Here is a 15,685-nt window from a genome sequence, read left to right on the forward strand (position 1 = left end):
CAAGAGAAAACAGATTATGTACACTATGTGATAATGAAACAATCGAAGACGAATTCCATTTTATTCTGAGTTGTCCTTTTTACCATGATCTAAGAATAAATTACATAAAGAAATACTTCTACGTCAGACCTTCCGTGTTTAAGTTAATCAAACTACTGAACTCGGAAAATATAAAAACTTTAAACAATCTTGGAAAATATTTATACAAGGCTTTTCTAAGAAGGGAAATGTTCATTAAAAATTAATATATTATGTTTACCCTCCTATTGACATTTTATATACTCTATTCATGTAATTTTGATTGTTAAATATCACACTATGTATATATGCACAACTGTTACTATGATAATAATATTGATGTTTATGTCGCGCCTATAGCCAGGATGGCTTTGGATAATAAAGAACGAACGATTGCATAAGCTGGCCTAGAGATTAACATGCGGAGGTATAGTAGATCAATTCTCGAAAGGTTGTTTCTCCCTCAACCAATTTTATTATTATTATTATTATTATTATTATTATTGCTGTGTGTGTGTGTCTGTGTATGTGTGTGTGTGTGTGTGTGTGTGTGTGTGTGTGTGTGTGTGTGTGCGTGTGTGTGATAATTATTAAATTATTATAATATCTGTTCACTTTATTCACTTCACATCATTTGTATAGAAGGAGTTGGTTTTCTTTCCTTACAAATTGTATATTTTAATTTTACAAGAGCCTGAAGTACGCCTACTCTTTGAACACAAAAACTGATTGACCGAGGCTGTTAGAATAGTGTTAAATTACGTTGCGGTAACTATCATAAGCTGCTGAAGTTTTTTCACACCGCGGCTTGTTTTCTTTGATGTCGAATGTGCCGACTGATCGATTTTGTTTTCAGTGTGAAAAAAGTGTCCAATATGAAATAGCGGAGCTGGGTTCTGTAAAATATAGTAGGATGCGGGAAAATAAAGAGGTATGGAGAAAAATGGGTGGCAAAACACGAAAGCGGGGAAGCAAAATGCAATAGCGGGCCGGCCGCCCCGCTTAAATAGAGCAGCGAGAACACTTGTCACAACAGAAACAAAACTAAATATAAAACCATTCGACCCTTTGTCCGCCCCAAGCACCAGGTTACAACATGCCCACTACCAACCGAAGAATGAAACGATATCGTTCGACAGTACGACACCAGCGAAATATAAAATTACTCCATAGTGGATACAGGAATCTGAATAAAGTGGGGTGGGGTGCAAATATGTAACAGAAAATAGTTAGCTAAATTTCATATCTCTCACATATAGAATACTATACTCGTTTTCGCTAGATATAATTTTTACGAAACGAGTGAACTTCCCAAACGTATCTGACCGAACGAAAGTGAGTTCAGATACGTTTGGGAAGTTCACGAGTTCACGCAAATTCACGCAAATTATGAAAAATAAATAAATAAATCAATCAATTTTGCATTTCAAGACCGGATGTTGATTTGCATAACTAGCGGGTGCACCACTACGTGCCGCCGCATTGAGAAATAGTTCGTTATACTTCCGCTACTTCTCAGTGACGTTGTTAGGGGAGTGGTGTAGACGTACTTCCCCTTAAATTTGCATCAGGTTTCTTTTTTTAAATTTAAACAAAGTTGTAAGGTACATGCATATATATATATTTATTTTCATATTGGGTGATAAAAGGGTAAAACTAATGCATAATTCCATATTTTAACAAAACGCCCCCAAGAAACAAATGTTCCCGTTACGCCACTGGTTATGCTAATAATGATGAATTCACAAATCACAGCTGACAATAACAATTTGTTTACCAAAAATCTAACCAATAAGAGAATAACAAGTGTTTTTGCAGTAGTATGCAAAAGCAGCTGAGTTCACGGGAAAACTAAAGTTACAGTATTAGTCAATTTCAAATTCAACTTTTTGACGTTTAGCAGTCGGGGAATTTTGATTGATTATGTTTATGTTTATGGTGGATCCATAAATCGGTGCAGCGAAAATGGAACCGACAAAATCACAGCGGTTTTCTTTGGACTCTGTTGTTAAATTAACAACTTGTTTTGACTGAGTGAAAGGGACGGCCATGTGAGGGACACTGTAACTGGGGCCAGTGGAGGAGGAAATTACGTTACTCAGTTATCGATGTTGTACTGTGGATATATTGCTGTAGTTATTTATACTTTGCACGTTTCGATAGCCAGACATTTGCATTATTGCAGTTGGTGGGACATTATTTTCTCTAAGAGTTTGGATCATCGTTTTTCTAGCCGAGTGGTTTGTTAGCCGTTTGCCTGTAAAGCCAACTGAATTCGCCATTCGTCTCATTATGGAGCCAAGTTTATTTTTTCCGACCGGACCTCGTTTGAACCGGGGATGGTTGTTTGGAGGTGCAGTTTTTGCATTGCTGGCCAAATAAAACGGGGTATCAGAAGAACAAAAATCAGCTGGACGTAAACGAGCATAGAGTTTGTAGAGAGAAACCGGACATCGTGGATCACCGGGGATAGCCCATGCACGAGGTGCCACGTCGCGGACATACCGTGTGTCTACTCCAGTGCGTGTTTTTGTTTGGCGTTCGTTATATTCCATAAACTCTTTGCCATCTTAATCCACTTTAAGGGTGACATCGCCCCATTTCATTTTATGATGCGGTGTGACACTCCGAAGTCCAAAATGCCTGGTGTTATTCCACCACAAAGTGTTCAATATTGATTCGGGGTTATTCCAACCCAGGACACCGGAATCCCACAATCTTTGAATTTCGTCGCCTGACAGACTTTCGGAACGGTAAGGTAGGTTGCCTAAACCTTCCATTTTCAGTACTTTTTGTTTCGTCGACAGCACTTCTCTAAGCTTGCAAAATTCTCTATCTCGAAGTAATGATTTTTCGTAATGAAGGGAAGTGAGGTACCTATCAAAGCTAGACAGTTTCGAAGTCAGGGAAGACGGTTCATAATCTTCACCATTTGATTTTTTAATGGAAATAAAGAATCGACACAGAATATTACAAAGCTCACTTGGGGGTATCGATTCGATAGGCCTACTTTCACCACTCTCGATCACAAATTTCTGCAAAATTTTAACATCATACTGGGTTTTACGCCAGGTGTTTTGGTTTCGATTTGTTTTGATGTAACTGTCGATATCTGATGTATCATCGAACTGATCAGCCGAATTATCAGCTGGTTCGTCGAAAACATCATCCTTAAACAATTCTTCATAGACAATGTCAGAGATATCATGTCCTGTCTCAAATGGATGGAGAGACGAAACAGTCTCCGGGACAAGGCTCAACCGGTATTGAGATACTTGCCTCACGTCACCAAAGTCAGTTTTTATGTTAAACATGCGATAGGTTCCAAGTGGTTTCACAATTGAAATTACTCTGCACTTAATGTTTCCATCAATTTTTACTAAACTATTGACATTAATCGATGTGGCCATATAGTTGATTGCGAACCTGTAGCAGACGATATTATGTTGTCACCGTAATAAAAATGCATTTGCTATGTATTTTCTTTTAAAGCATATATTAATCTTTCGTTTTGTGAAAATAAATATGTTTAATTACTGTTCTGTTCATTATTTTATTTTTATTTTTTATTTTTTATTATTTCTCAATCGGTCCGGTGAACATCAACTTATAATGAATGACATTGCTGAATCGGTGAATGACATTTGTAGTAAAGTTGTGGGATGTTACTGACCTTGACATTAATTATGAATGAAAAAATAGTCCGGTTATGCTAATAAGGTCGCTGTCCAACCAATCGAAATACAGTTTGTAATACGCACCTGGTGGTGCGTACGAAATTTGTACGACACCGCTATATCGTCACCAGGAGGGTAATAATAATTAGTATTGACCTACATTCATGTATGGGATGTGTAGATTAATTTTTAAAAATTAAATCGGAATATATCGCTTTAAAACAAATAATAAATCGGAATATATAACTTAAAATACTGGGTAAAAATAAAATTAACAAAGTACAGATTCCAAATCAATTGATTTCATTGAAATTGGGCGGGCAGTAACCTAGAATAAGGTAATAACGTTGAAATTTCATTTTGACGCCATCTACTTTGATTTTGAAAACGTGACGTCATTAATGCTGCATTTTTACAAGATATAATTAAGATAGCGCCCAAATACCTGAGATTTAGTTTTGTAAGGTTATTACCTGTTATTTACCCAAAAATAAGACAATTTTTTGTTGTTGTTGCTAAATTGTAGGTTTTCCCATGTGACGGCTCATATTATTATAATTATTATAATGCAAGCAGCGTTACATATTACGTGACGTCAGGTACCACTTTTGTCTGGAAAATGACGTAATCCACAGGTAGCAACGAACGTCAACTTCCTAAATGACGAGCCCAGTTGACCAATGACACGCACGCATTACCGTCCAGGTGACGTGTGCCAGACGTCTTTCTGTCACCTTTCTACTGGTTGACTCAACTAGAATATTGTTTTTCCATTACAAGATAAACGCTGGTCGTAATATCCGGCTGCTATTTAACTGAGCATCATTGATGGAATTATATTCAGCGTGTTGGATTTTAAAACTTTTAATCAGTAAACGCATTCAGCTGCAATACAATAATTTGATATTGTTCCGTAATATGAGCTATCAAATACTTTTAATGCAGATCACGTTGCGAATGGATTTATTCCTGTGTGCACAGCGACAATTGCACTTGACTGGTTAACTCTGGTTGCCATACAATCTGCAGACCGACGCAGACAGAAGCTGGTGGTCACTCACTAAAATGTAACAAAATGTGGGAATACTCTCAACACATCGTTGATGGTCTGCGTCGCATCAGGGATGTAGAAACGTGTTCATCTTTACAGATCTGTCGCAGAGAATCGGTCTGCGTCATTGTGGTTTGATCTGCCTCGATCTGTGACAGTCTGTCTCGATCTGTGACAGTCTGCGTCGATCTGTGACAGTCTGCGTCGCATCAGGGATGTAGAAACGTGTTCATCTTTACAGATCTGTCGCAGAGAATCGGTCTGCGTCATTGTGGTTTGATCTGCCTCGATCTGTGACAATCTGTCTCGATCTGTGACAGTCTGCGTCGATCTGTGACAGTCTGTCTCGATCTGTGGATCTGTGACAGTCTGACTCGATCAGTGGATCTGTGACAGTCTACCTCGATCTGTGACAGTCTGCGTCGCATCAGGGATGTAGAAACGTGTTCATCTTTACAGATCTGTCGCAGAGAATCGGTCTGCGTCATTGTGGTTTGATCTGCCTCGATCTGTGACAGTCTGTCTCGATCTGTGACAGTCTGCGTCGATCTGTGACAGTCTGCGTCGCATCAGGGATGTAGAAACGTGTTCATCTTTACAGATCTGTCGCAGAGAATCGGTCTGCGTCATTGTGGTTTGATCTGCCTCGATCTGTGACAGTCTGTCTCGATCTGTGACAGTCTGCGTCGATCTGTGACAGTCTGCGTCGCATCAGGGATGTAGAAACGTGTTCATCTTTACAGATCTGTCGCAGAGAATCGGTCTGCGTCATTGTGGTTTGATCTGCCTCGATCTGTGACAGTCTGTCTCGATCTGTGACAGTCTGCGTCGATCTGTGACAGTGTCTCGATCTGTGGATCTGTGACAGTCTGACTCGATCAGTGGATCTGTGACAGTCTACCTCGATCTGTGACAGTCTGCGTCGCATCAGGGATGTAGAAACGTGTTCATCTTTACAGATCTGTCGCAGAGAATCGGTCTGCGTCATTGTGGTTTGATCTGCCTCGATCTGTGACAGTCTGTCTCGATCTGTGACAGTCTGCGTCGATCTGTGACAGTCTGTCTCGATCTGTGGATCTGTGACAGTCTGACTCGATTAGTGGATCTGTGACAGTCTACCTCGATCTGTGACAGTCTGCGTCGATCTGTGACAGTCTGCGTCGATCCGTGACAGTCTGCCTCGATATGTGACAGTCTGCGTCGATCTGTGCCAGTGTGCCTCGATATGTGACAGTCTGCGTCGATCCGTGACAGTCTGCCTCGATATGTGACAGTCTGCGTCGATCTGTGACAGACTGCGTCGATCTGTGACAGTCTGCCTCGATATGTGGATCTGTGACAGTCTGTCTCGATCTGTGAAAGTCTGCGTCGATCTGTGATAGTCTGCGTCGATCTGTGACAGTCTGCCTCGATCTGTGACAGTCTGCCTCGATCTGTGGATCTGTGATAGTCTGCCTCGACCTGTGGATCTGTGACAGTCTACGTCGATCTGTGCCAGTCTGCGTCGACATGTGACAGTCTGCGTCGATCTGTGCCAGTCTGCATCGATATGTGACAGTCTGCCTCGATCTGTGACAGTCTGCGTCGATGTGACAGTAGGCGCCGGTCTGTATCATACTGTGACAGACTGCGTCGATCTGTGACAGTCTGCCTCGATCTGTAACAGTCTGCGTCGATCTGTGCCGGTCTGCGTCGATCTGTGACAGTCTGCGTCGATCTGTGATAGTATGCGTCGATGTGACAGTAGGCGCCGGTCTATATCGTACTGTGACAGACTGCGTCGATCTGTGACAGTCTGCCTCGATCTGTAACAGTCTGCATCGATATGTGACAGTCTGCCTCGATCTGTGACAGTCTGCGTCGATGTGACAGTAGGCGCCGGTCTGTATCATACTGTGACAGACTGCGTCGATCTGTGACAGTCTGCCTCGATCTGTAACAGTCTGCGTCGATCTGTGCCGGTCTGCGTCGATCTGTGACAGTCTGCGTCGATCTGTGATAGTCTGTCTCGATCTGTGCCAGTATGCGTCGATGTGACAGTAGGCGCCTGTCTGTATCGTACTGTGACAGTCTGCGTCGATCTGTGTCAGTCTGCCTCGATCTGTTACAGTCTGCGTCGATCTGTGCCAGTCTCCCTCGATCTTTGACAATCTGCGTCTATATGTGGCAGTAGGCGCCGGTCTGTATCGTACTGTGACAGTCTGCGTCGATCTATGCTACTCTGCGCCAGTCGGTATCGTACTGTGACAATCTGTGTCGACCTATGTCAGCCATCGTCAATCTGTCTGTCTGCGTCAATCTGTGTCAATCTTCGTCGAACTGCGTCACTATGCGACGATCTGCGTCGATATGTGTCACTGCATCGATTTGAGTCAAACTGGTTAGTCTGCATCTCTTAAGTTAGGGTCACACTATGAGAAATGCGTTGGCAATGCGTGCAGTTTGTGAAAATGCTGAATGCGATGTATATGTTGTCGCATCAAGAGGTGTGGTCACAGAAATTACGTGATTGTCTGTTGGAAAGTGCATATAATACAGCGATACTGCTATCGAAAAGAGTAGCTTATGTGGCGGAAGACGGGTTTTGCTTTGTTTTAGATTATTAGACACTGACGCCAAAATAAACTATACATTTGTTTTAACGTTTACGTTAACTCTATACGGCAACATCTATGAGCGTTATTTTTATCTATCGGCGGACAAACACATTATTACAGACACCGAAGTGTGTTTAACCGAGTTGTAACTCTCCATATGGCAGTACTAAACCAAATAACTTCCGGCTAGGTCAAAGTTCGAGGTGCACCCAACTTTTGATAGAGAAGTGAACACCACAAGTCAAGTGATTGGTTATAAATATGAGTGTGTTGGTTGTAAAAAACAATAGTTTCATCTGGGCTAAAAATGTATGCAATTATATTTCATCTAGTACCACTGTGTCAAGTAGCCTTGTGCTTGGAACATGTATCGGGTACCTGTAAAAAAAGTACTCAAATTTTGTGCGGAACTAGGGTAGTCATGGACGTTACCCGTTATCTCAGAAATTAGCAGCTTGACCCCCATTTTTTTCTGATTCACTTTAAGAGTGAGGGGTGGTAGTATTTATATCCGTGGCGTTTATGTTGGTTGATACGTTGCAGGTAGGAGTTTTAGCCACATATGTTACTATTGTCGTCTATGGGATATGATTTGGTAGTATACACCCATATGCAATTTTTCCTCCAGGATTTCGATTTATAAAATGAATTACAATTGTTTTTACACCCCACCATACCCCTAGAATTAGTATTTTTTATTTGTATTTTTAAAATGTAATTAAATTTTGTGAAGTGATTTGTTTGTTAATGAAATCTGCTTTGATATTATTATGGTTATAATTTAGTTCTTTTTTATTACAAAAATTAATGTGAAAAATATGAAGTACATTGTATATACGTGTAGTTACGTTTGTCATTCAGTATATTTCTGTACAGGAGGTTACATTTAATAATAAAATTATAATCTCAATTTAATTTACCTGTAGTTCCTTTGATGTCCATTGTTTGATGAATTGATTCCCATATATATCTGGTGACATCCATATCCTAGTAAATGGGATTGGACTGTCACAGAGTGCTTTATTTAATTCAATCAGATTAATACATTTTTCATAATCGTCATTTTATAACATCGATACCGCCCTCTTGTTTTCTCTTTGGTGACATTGTGATCGTTCGTGGAATTAAAATACTAACAACGCATTTGTAGGTCGATATCGAAATTCTAAGTTATTATACGCAAAAATTGCAGATAGTTAATTAATGTAGCATATGATCATAGGCCTACGGCCTGCCATTATTGTAGACAGTAGGCTAATGTTTTTCCCGAATTAAACGAAAATGCCGGAATCAGAATAATAAAATTTATTCATATTAGCATTACTACAAAACAGCTGCGGGACGTACACCTGTGGTAAAGCGCTCGCCTGATGCGCGGTCGGTCTCGGATCGATCTCCGTCGGTGGGCCCAAATGGGCTATTTCTCGTTCCACCCACTGCACCATGACTGGTATATCAAAGGCCGTGGTATGTACTATCCTGTCTTTGGAGAGGTGCATATAAAAGATCCCATGCTACTACTGTGAAAATTTAGCGGGCTTCCGTTCGGAAGCTAGATGTATACTTCACCGCCGACGCTTGTCTGCGAGTAGTTGACTCGCCCAGTCCTTCTTCTGTTGAAAACTAATCCTCATCTTTCAGTGAATTCAGTGTGATTTTAACATAGGCCATGTTAAACTTTAGTGCGCGTTTGTTCAACGATTTTTAATTTAACTAGTAACAAATTAAATTTCAGTTGCATACAAGGTCGGCAAACAAAATGTGAATTGACCGTAAGACTACATGTCAGACTTACCAAATGTTGGAAATCCAGTAGCCCGTGGCTAGTAAATCAGTGTGCTCTAGTGGTGTCGTTAAATAAAAACAATATTTACTATAAAACAGCTATATAGGGTTGCAAACGAATCACTACACATTTTTCTATGGATTACAACTAATTTTGCGGTTAGAATGATGGAAATAAATGGTAAAATGGTCTCAGGTTAGCACATTTTGCCCGAATATCTGTATAACATTTTCCCGAATTTTAGGTTTCGCTCTAACACTAGGAGAACAGTGCTCCCCGCCCCCACCTGCCCCTGTCTCATACGCTTAAGCACATGAAGGTAAATATGTTTACCGTTACTACAAACATCAGCAATGTTTTCCCTCGCATTGGAAAATGCATACGGTATTGTGTTCAATGAGTTAAGAAACAAAACATTTTTCATTTTCGTCCCAACACATTGCGAGAACACAACGCAGAATGAACGCAATATGCACGCGGTGTGACCACAACAGTGCTAATACGTTGGTTCAATTTGATTGCGTCAATGCGTGTCAAAATCACAAGGCAAATCGCACCCAAAACGCTTTATGGAAACCAGGGGCGGAATTAACAAAACTGTGTTGTTTGGCATCAATTTCACGCAGAAAATGTATTATAACTTTATTTACGACTGAAAAACTGAGGTAATAGTTACTAACTGTACGAACAATGAAGTGCGTAATATAGTTAAAGGGACATAACCTAGTTTTTAAACACTAAGCCATATTTTTTTTACTATTAGAGCCGTTTGTTTTGAGATATTTTATTGATCAGAAAAAAGTCAATAGGATTGCACAACAGGCAGAGCCAATATAATTGCTCTCCTAAACAAGATGAATATCAGACAATAATCAATATTCATAATCATATATAAAACATAATAGCTTAATGTCCAATGGCATAAAGCCGTTTATGATAACTAAAATCATATTTTACTCACATTTTATTGTTTAAATTATCCATTTCCGTACACTCGAAGTGTTTTTGGTCGTCTTGGGTTTTTTTAATATCACAAAATGCTTTTCTCATATTTTTAAAAACGCACGTGCGTCTGAGAAGTAACAGTTATGGAGTGGAGTTTTAGTCTATTTTAGAGGGTATTTCACCATTTCAAAGTCACAGACTCATGTTTCACTCAATTGTAACTTTATCCAAATGTGTTACAGTTTTGTAGATTAATTAACTTAGTGTGCATTTTCATGAGCTGAAACTAGGGTCTGTCTCTTTAAATCAATACGTTTGGTCCTTATCGTGACTCGTCGTATTGACGTAATTGGCGGAGAAGGATCCAAGGGGACCAAGGGCTTCGTTCCTCTAAATATATTCAAATACCCTTCTTTTTTTTGCACTAAAAATCATTGGGTGGTATTTTTCACGAGTTGGTTCATGATGAGCTCTTTTCCTTGTACACTCTAAAAAAACCCAACAAACAACAACAACAACAAAAAAACAAAAACCCAACAAAAACAAAAAAAAAACCTAAAAAAAAAGTTGTTTTCTGCTTGGAATAGATCCCACATTCTTGTAAACGTACGACTGCCGACCGTAAATGTGAAGTTACGATGTTTTGTGGATTTGGTCCCTGGCATTAGCTAGTACTCCAAAAATAACTCAGCGAATCTATATTGACTAGATGCAATGTGTACATGCACGACTTGTTATAGAAAAATTGATTTGGAGGTTGTTTTTGTTTTTTTACATAGAACAATGAAAGTGATCTTTAACGAGCTCGTTGTTTAACCAGTGGTATTCTAATGTCAGATTTACATATCGAACATGGCTATTTGGATCACGTGCTCCAGTCGTTCCTCATAAATCTATATTTGTTCTCCATTCGCACAGTCTTAAGGATCTACAGAGTAACGTCGATACCAACCTCACCATCTTCATCGCAACAACAATGGCAACGACGACGACGACGATGATGACAACGATAGCAGTGTTTAGTGTTTGGAACCTGATCCCATATATTTGTTGGTGGTGACAACAAGTATAGTACAACGAGATACCATACCAGGCATCACCATCAGCTGGAAGAACGACGTTGGGAAATTGCAGTTTTTGGTAATTGATATTAGATTTTTCTTCATCTTGACAATGACCACCGTCACCACCACAACCACCACAAACAACATCAACAGCAGCAGCAACAACAACAACAACAACAGTAGCAACAAATCAACAACAAAACAGGGACAACAACAAAAACAACTAGCAAAGTTAATGTAGAGTTTGATCCTTTGACAGCCAAAAGTCTGCTTCATTTTGACAACCGCCAGTACTGTCAGCTCAACCACAACCACCACTACCAGTAAATAATGTTTCTGACATTTTATTGTAGTTTGCTTGTTTCTGACCATCACCATCACCACCATCAACTATCACCACAACCAACAACACTGGACAATTGCAACTGATATACATTGTCCTTCATTTTAACAAATGCCACAATCACATTCACCACCACCACCACCACCATAATCTTCAATCAGTCAGTCTCTGGAACTGGCAACCAGTATAATCATTAATATCACCATCACAACGTCTATCACCTCCACCACGACCACAACAACAAAAACAACCTCTACCACAATCAACCTCTACCACAACCAACGTCAGTCACTTTCAGTCTCTGACACTCAAACCTATTTATTTTCTCATTGTAACAAACAGGACCACCACCAACAATACAACGGTCACTATAACAAACTACCACGACTTTCGATCATGGCCAGCGACGACGTGGAGACTGTCGCCGACACCATCCTCCAGGCGACGACGTTGTCGGTGATCCTGTTGCTGGGCCTGGTGCTCAACGTCATCGTCATTAGCGTGTTCTGCTGCAGCAGACTCCTTCGCGCCGCCAGACACAACGTGTTCGTGATGAACCTGATTGTGTGCGACATCATCTTCCTCGTCACCGTCATGCCCGCCTCGCTCGTCAACGTCCTCTGTCCTCATGTCTGTGCGTCCGTCATGAGAGCCGGGATTTTGTGTAAGGTGAGTAGAAACACAAAGACTACGTGTCAGAATTACCAAATGTTTGACATCCAGTAGCCGATGATTAGTGAATTAATGTGCTCTAGAGTCTGAGGTGTCGTTAAACAAAAACAAACAAACAAACAAACACACAAACAAACATAGATTATTGTACAGTAACAGGGGCGGATCCAGGCTTTTGTAAATGCCACAAAATTTAAAAAAAGAGTAAAGTTTTAGTTTTGCAAACTAAATTGGTCGAGCACCTAAATGGAACTAGATCTGTTGTGGTGTTTTAAGGCTTCCTTGCCGGATACTTTTGAATAAAAGATGCCCGGAGACGCCTTTTCGTGGCAATTTAGTGTTGTATATTCTGGGTGATAAATTTAAAAACGTATTTGAAAGGGCGATTCAAACGAGCCGAGGGGATCACAGGATTTAAGTGACTCCCTTGGATTCACCAATGAGTTGTTAAAGTTGACCCATTGTCCTTCTCTTCTTCTTTACCATGTTTCCTGGATAATGAACTTTAAGTTTGATAATATGACGTGTGTGCCAGACTATGGCACTTAATGTCTTATTCGGGAATATACTACATAATGAATAATGAGACGCAACAAACGGCTTTCATTTTAGTTAATCGGGTTGCATTAATGTAATTGTTACTATTATTTTAGCACGATTCTTCTTCTTCTTCCTTTTCTTCTTCTTCTTCTTCTTCTTCTTCTTCTTACTATTATTACTAAGGAGGGCATTTAAAATGATTATTATTATTGTTATTATTACAATTATTATAATTATTATTGTTACAATTATTATTATTAATATTATTATCATCATCATCATCATTATTATTAAAATTTTGATTGTTATTAGTCTTATTATTACTGTTTAAATTATTATTATTCTTATTACAGATCACTGGGTTCATAACGATGTTTCTGTGCACAATGGCCGCCTTCACCTTGGCGGTGATTGCAATAGACCGATACTTGGCCGTGGTGTGGATCAGGAAACACCGGTGTATTGACAGCAAAACGTCCAGCTATGGTCAGTACATATTGCTTTTAAATAGCAGTTTTAATATCATCTTTTAGCACCTGAGTGATTACATAAAAACAGTCAAAATAAATTTCATAAACAACGATCCATGGCATTGCTATTCGAGAGGACTCATCTCAATCGGTAGAACACATGTTCGAGCTGCTTTTGTCGTAAGATCGAACACCTTGACGGATATGTTGTCATTTCCCCTCCCAACACGACACAATATCAAAAACCGTGCTATGTGTTATCTTGTTTGTGGTAAAGTACAAGTGCAGTAGCGGATGATTCATGAATCTGCCTTAATGATGTCCTTAAACATAATCTTAATCTTGCCTGTTTTCAATAAAAATAACAAATCCTCCAATTGTAAACATATTTTGTGATGAAATTATGTTCTGTCTCCGTCAGTTTTTGTTTGTCCATGTGTGTGTGCGTGTGCGTGTGTGTGTGTGTGTGTGTGTGTGTGTGTGGTTTAGTGTCTGTGTGTATTTGAATATTTAAACATATTGCATGTATATAAGTATCATCATCCAATGTTTCTTCGACATGACTAGGACGCAAGGAAATGTTTTATTTAACGACGCACTCAACACATTTTATTTACGGTTATATGGCGTCAGTCGACTCGACTAATGCAAAATAAGAACCAAAGCATCAATCGAACATGATCGTTCCTTTCCTTCTCTTCTAGTGGTGCTGTTTGTGCTATGGGTGATCGCCGCCCTGGGCGCCTCCCCACCCTTGATGCTCCCTGGCGACTCTAAGTTCGTGTACGAGGCTGGAACCAAACACTGCTCTCCATCTCTCAAGACCGACTGCTGGCTCTACTGGCTGGCCGTGGCTATAGGCCTGGGATCCACCATGCCAACCATGACATTCTGCTACTGCAGAATTGTCATTGAAGTCAGACGGCAGAGGCGGAAAGTCCTGCCAGGTGTTAGCGTTGTTAAACCCAACACTTCAGAAGTTGAGGAGAAGAGTGAGTTCTGGAAACCCGGTTCAAATAAAGACTCAAATGAAGGTAACAGAAACACGATCGCGGTGAAGAGTAAAGCCGCCGAGTGTTCGCCACGGACATCGAAGAAGCGACTAGAACAAGAACTAGCAAAACGAAGTAAGACGTCTTGTAGGGTGTATACTAACACAAAGTTTGTTTGCTTAAAGTTTGTTTTGTTCAATGACGCCACTAGAGCACATGGATTAATTAATCATTGGCTATTGGATTTCAAACATTTAATACTTTTGAAAAATAGTCTTAGAGAGGAAACCCGCTACATTTTGTTTCCATTAGGGATCTTTTATATGCACCATCCCATAGACAGGGTGGCACATATCCCGGCCTTTGATATGTCAGTTGTGGTGCACTGTCTGGAACGAGAAATAGCGCAATGGGTCCAATCCGACACCGACTGCGCATCAAGCGAGCGCTCTACCACTGGGCTACGTCCCGCTCCTTATACCAACAAATCAAATCCCATAGACGACAGTAGCATCATATGTGGCTAAAACCCCTTCCTGCAGTATCAATCGACATATTATACACTGCAAATACTAGCACCCATCATCCTTTAAGTAAATCACAAAACTAGGGTTAAGCTGCTTGTTTCACTGATATCAGGTAGTGTATATGACTACCCTAATTCCACACACAATGTGAGTACTTTTTTCTACAGGCACCCCTTACATGTTTTGTGAAAAAAGCTACTTGGCACAGAAGTGCTAGATGAAATAAAATTGCACACATTTGTTGCCCAGATGAAAGGTGTTTTTCTTTACAACACACACACACACACACACACACACACACACACACACACACACACACACACACACATCTATCACCAAAGACAAGACCAAAGCAACGCCCCCCCCAACCCCCCAAAAAAAAAACAACCCCAAACAAACAAAGTAAAAAAAGAAAGAAAAAAAGAATAATAAAAAAAGAATGAAAAAAAGAAAAGAAAAAAGAAAAGATCAAAATAAAGTAGAAGAAGAAGAAAAAAAAACCCCGCACACAAACCCCCAACAAACCTATGTGTGTTGTTACAGGCGCTGTGATGATTTTGGCGTATCTGATGTGTTGGAGCCTCTACACGGTGACGCACGCCTGTCCGGCTCGTCTAGAGGGACCTCTCTGGCTGGAGGTGACCGGAATGTGGACGGTGTTCACTCTGACCATCTGGAACCCCATCATCTACGTGTTCAACAACAGGCAGTTCATGGAAGAACTCACTAGACTGAGACGAAGACAGAACCATTAGAATATATTCCAAACATACATTTCGTTAATTATGGCATAGCTGTCTAAATTGATGGGTGTGTGTGTGTGTGTGAGTCTAGGGTGGAACGGGAAAGTTTACATCAACTCTGAAGATAGTGCATTGCACCCACCCCAACCGCTATCAGTTAAAAATCATATCAACATATAACTGTCCCACTCCTCCGTCTACAGTTGCTGTCGTATTTTAACGTTTCAGTATGTGAAGGCAAATCTGAATGACGGAACCAT

At 40.2% G+C, this 15,685-nt stretch overlaps 1 protein-coding gene across 1 annotated transcript; it reads left to right on the forward strand.

Moving 5' to 3' along the window:
* Nucleotides 1–11,877: 11,877 nt before the first annotated feature.
* LOC121377835 (alpha-1A adrenergic receptor-like) lies at nucleotides 11,878–15,437 on the forward strand. Its single transcript, XM_041505934.1, has 4 exons — nucleotides 11,878–12,150; nucleotides 13,047–13,179; nucleotides 13,868–14,290; nucleotides 15,226–15,437. The coding sequence occupies exons 1-4, from the start codon at nucleotides 11,878–11,880 to the stop codon at nucleotides 15,435–15,437; spliced, it is 1,041 nt and encodes a 346-aa protein (XP_041361868.1).
* The last annotated feature ends 248 nt before the right edge of the window (nucleotides 15,438–15,685 follow it).

Source organism: Gigantopelta aegis, chromosome 7 (genome assembly GCF_016097555.1).
Source record: "Gigantopelta aegis isolate Gae_Host chromosome 7, Gae_host_genome, whole genome shotgun sequence".
Taxonomy (NCBI): Eukaryota; Metazoa; Mollusca; class Gastropoda; order Neomphalida; family Peltospiridae; genus Gigantopelta; species Gigantopelta aegis.

Coding starts and splice junctions, on each gene's coding strand:
- LOC121377835 (XM_041505934.1), top strand. CDS start 11,878: ATGGCCAGCGACGACGTGGAGACTGTCGCCGACACCATCCTCCAGGCG. Junction 12,151..13,046: donor GAGCCGGGATTTTGTGTAAG/GTGAGTAGAAAC, acceptor TTCTTATTACAG/ATCACTGGGTTCATAACGAT. Junction 13,180..13,867: donor CAGCAAAACGTCCAGCTATG/GTCAGTACATAT, acceptor CTTCTCTTCTAG/TGGTGCTGTTTGTGCTATGG.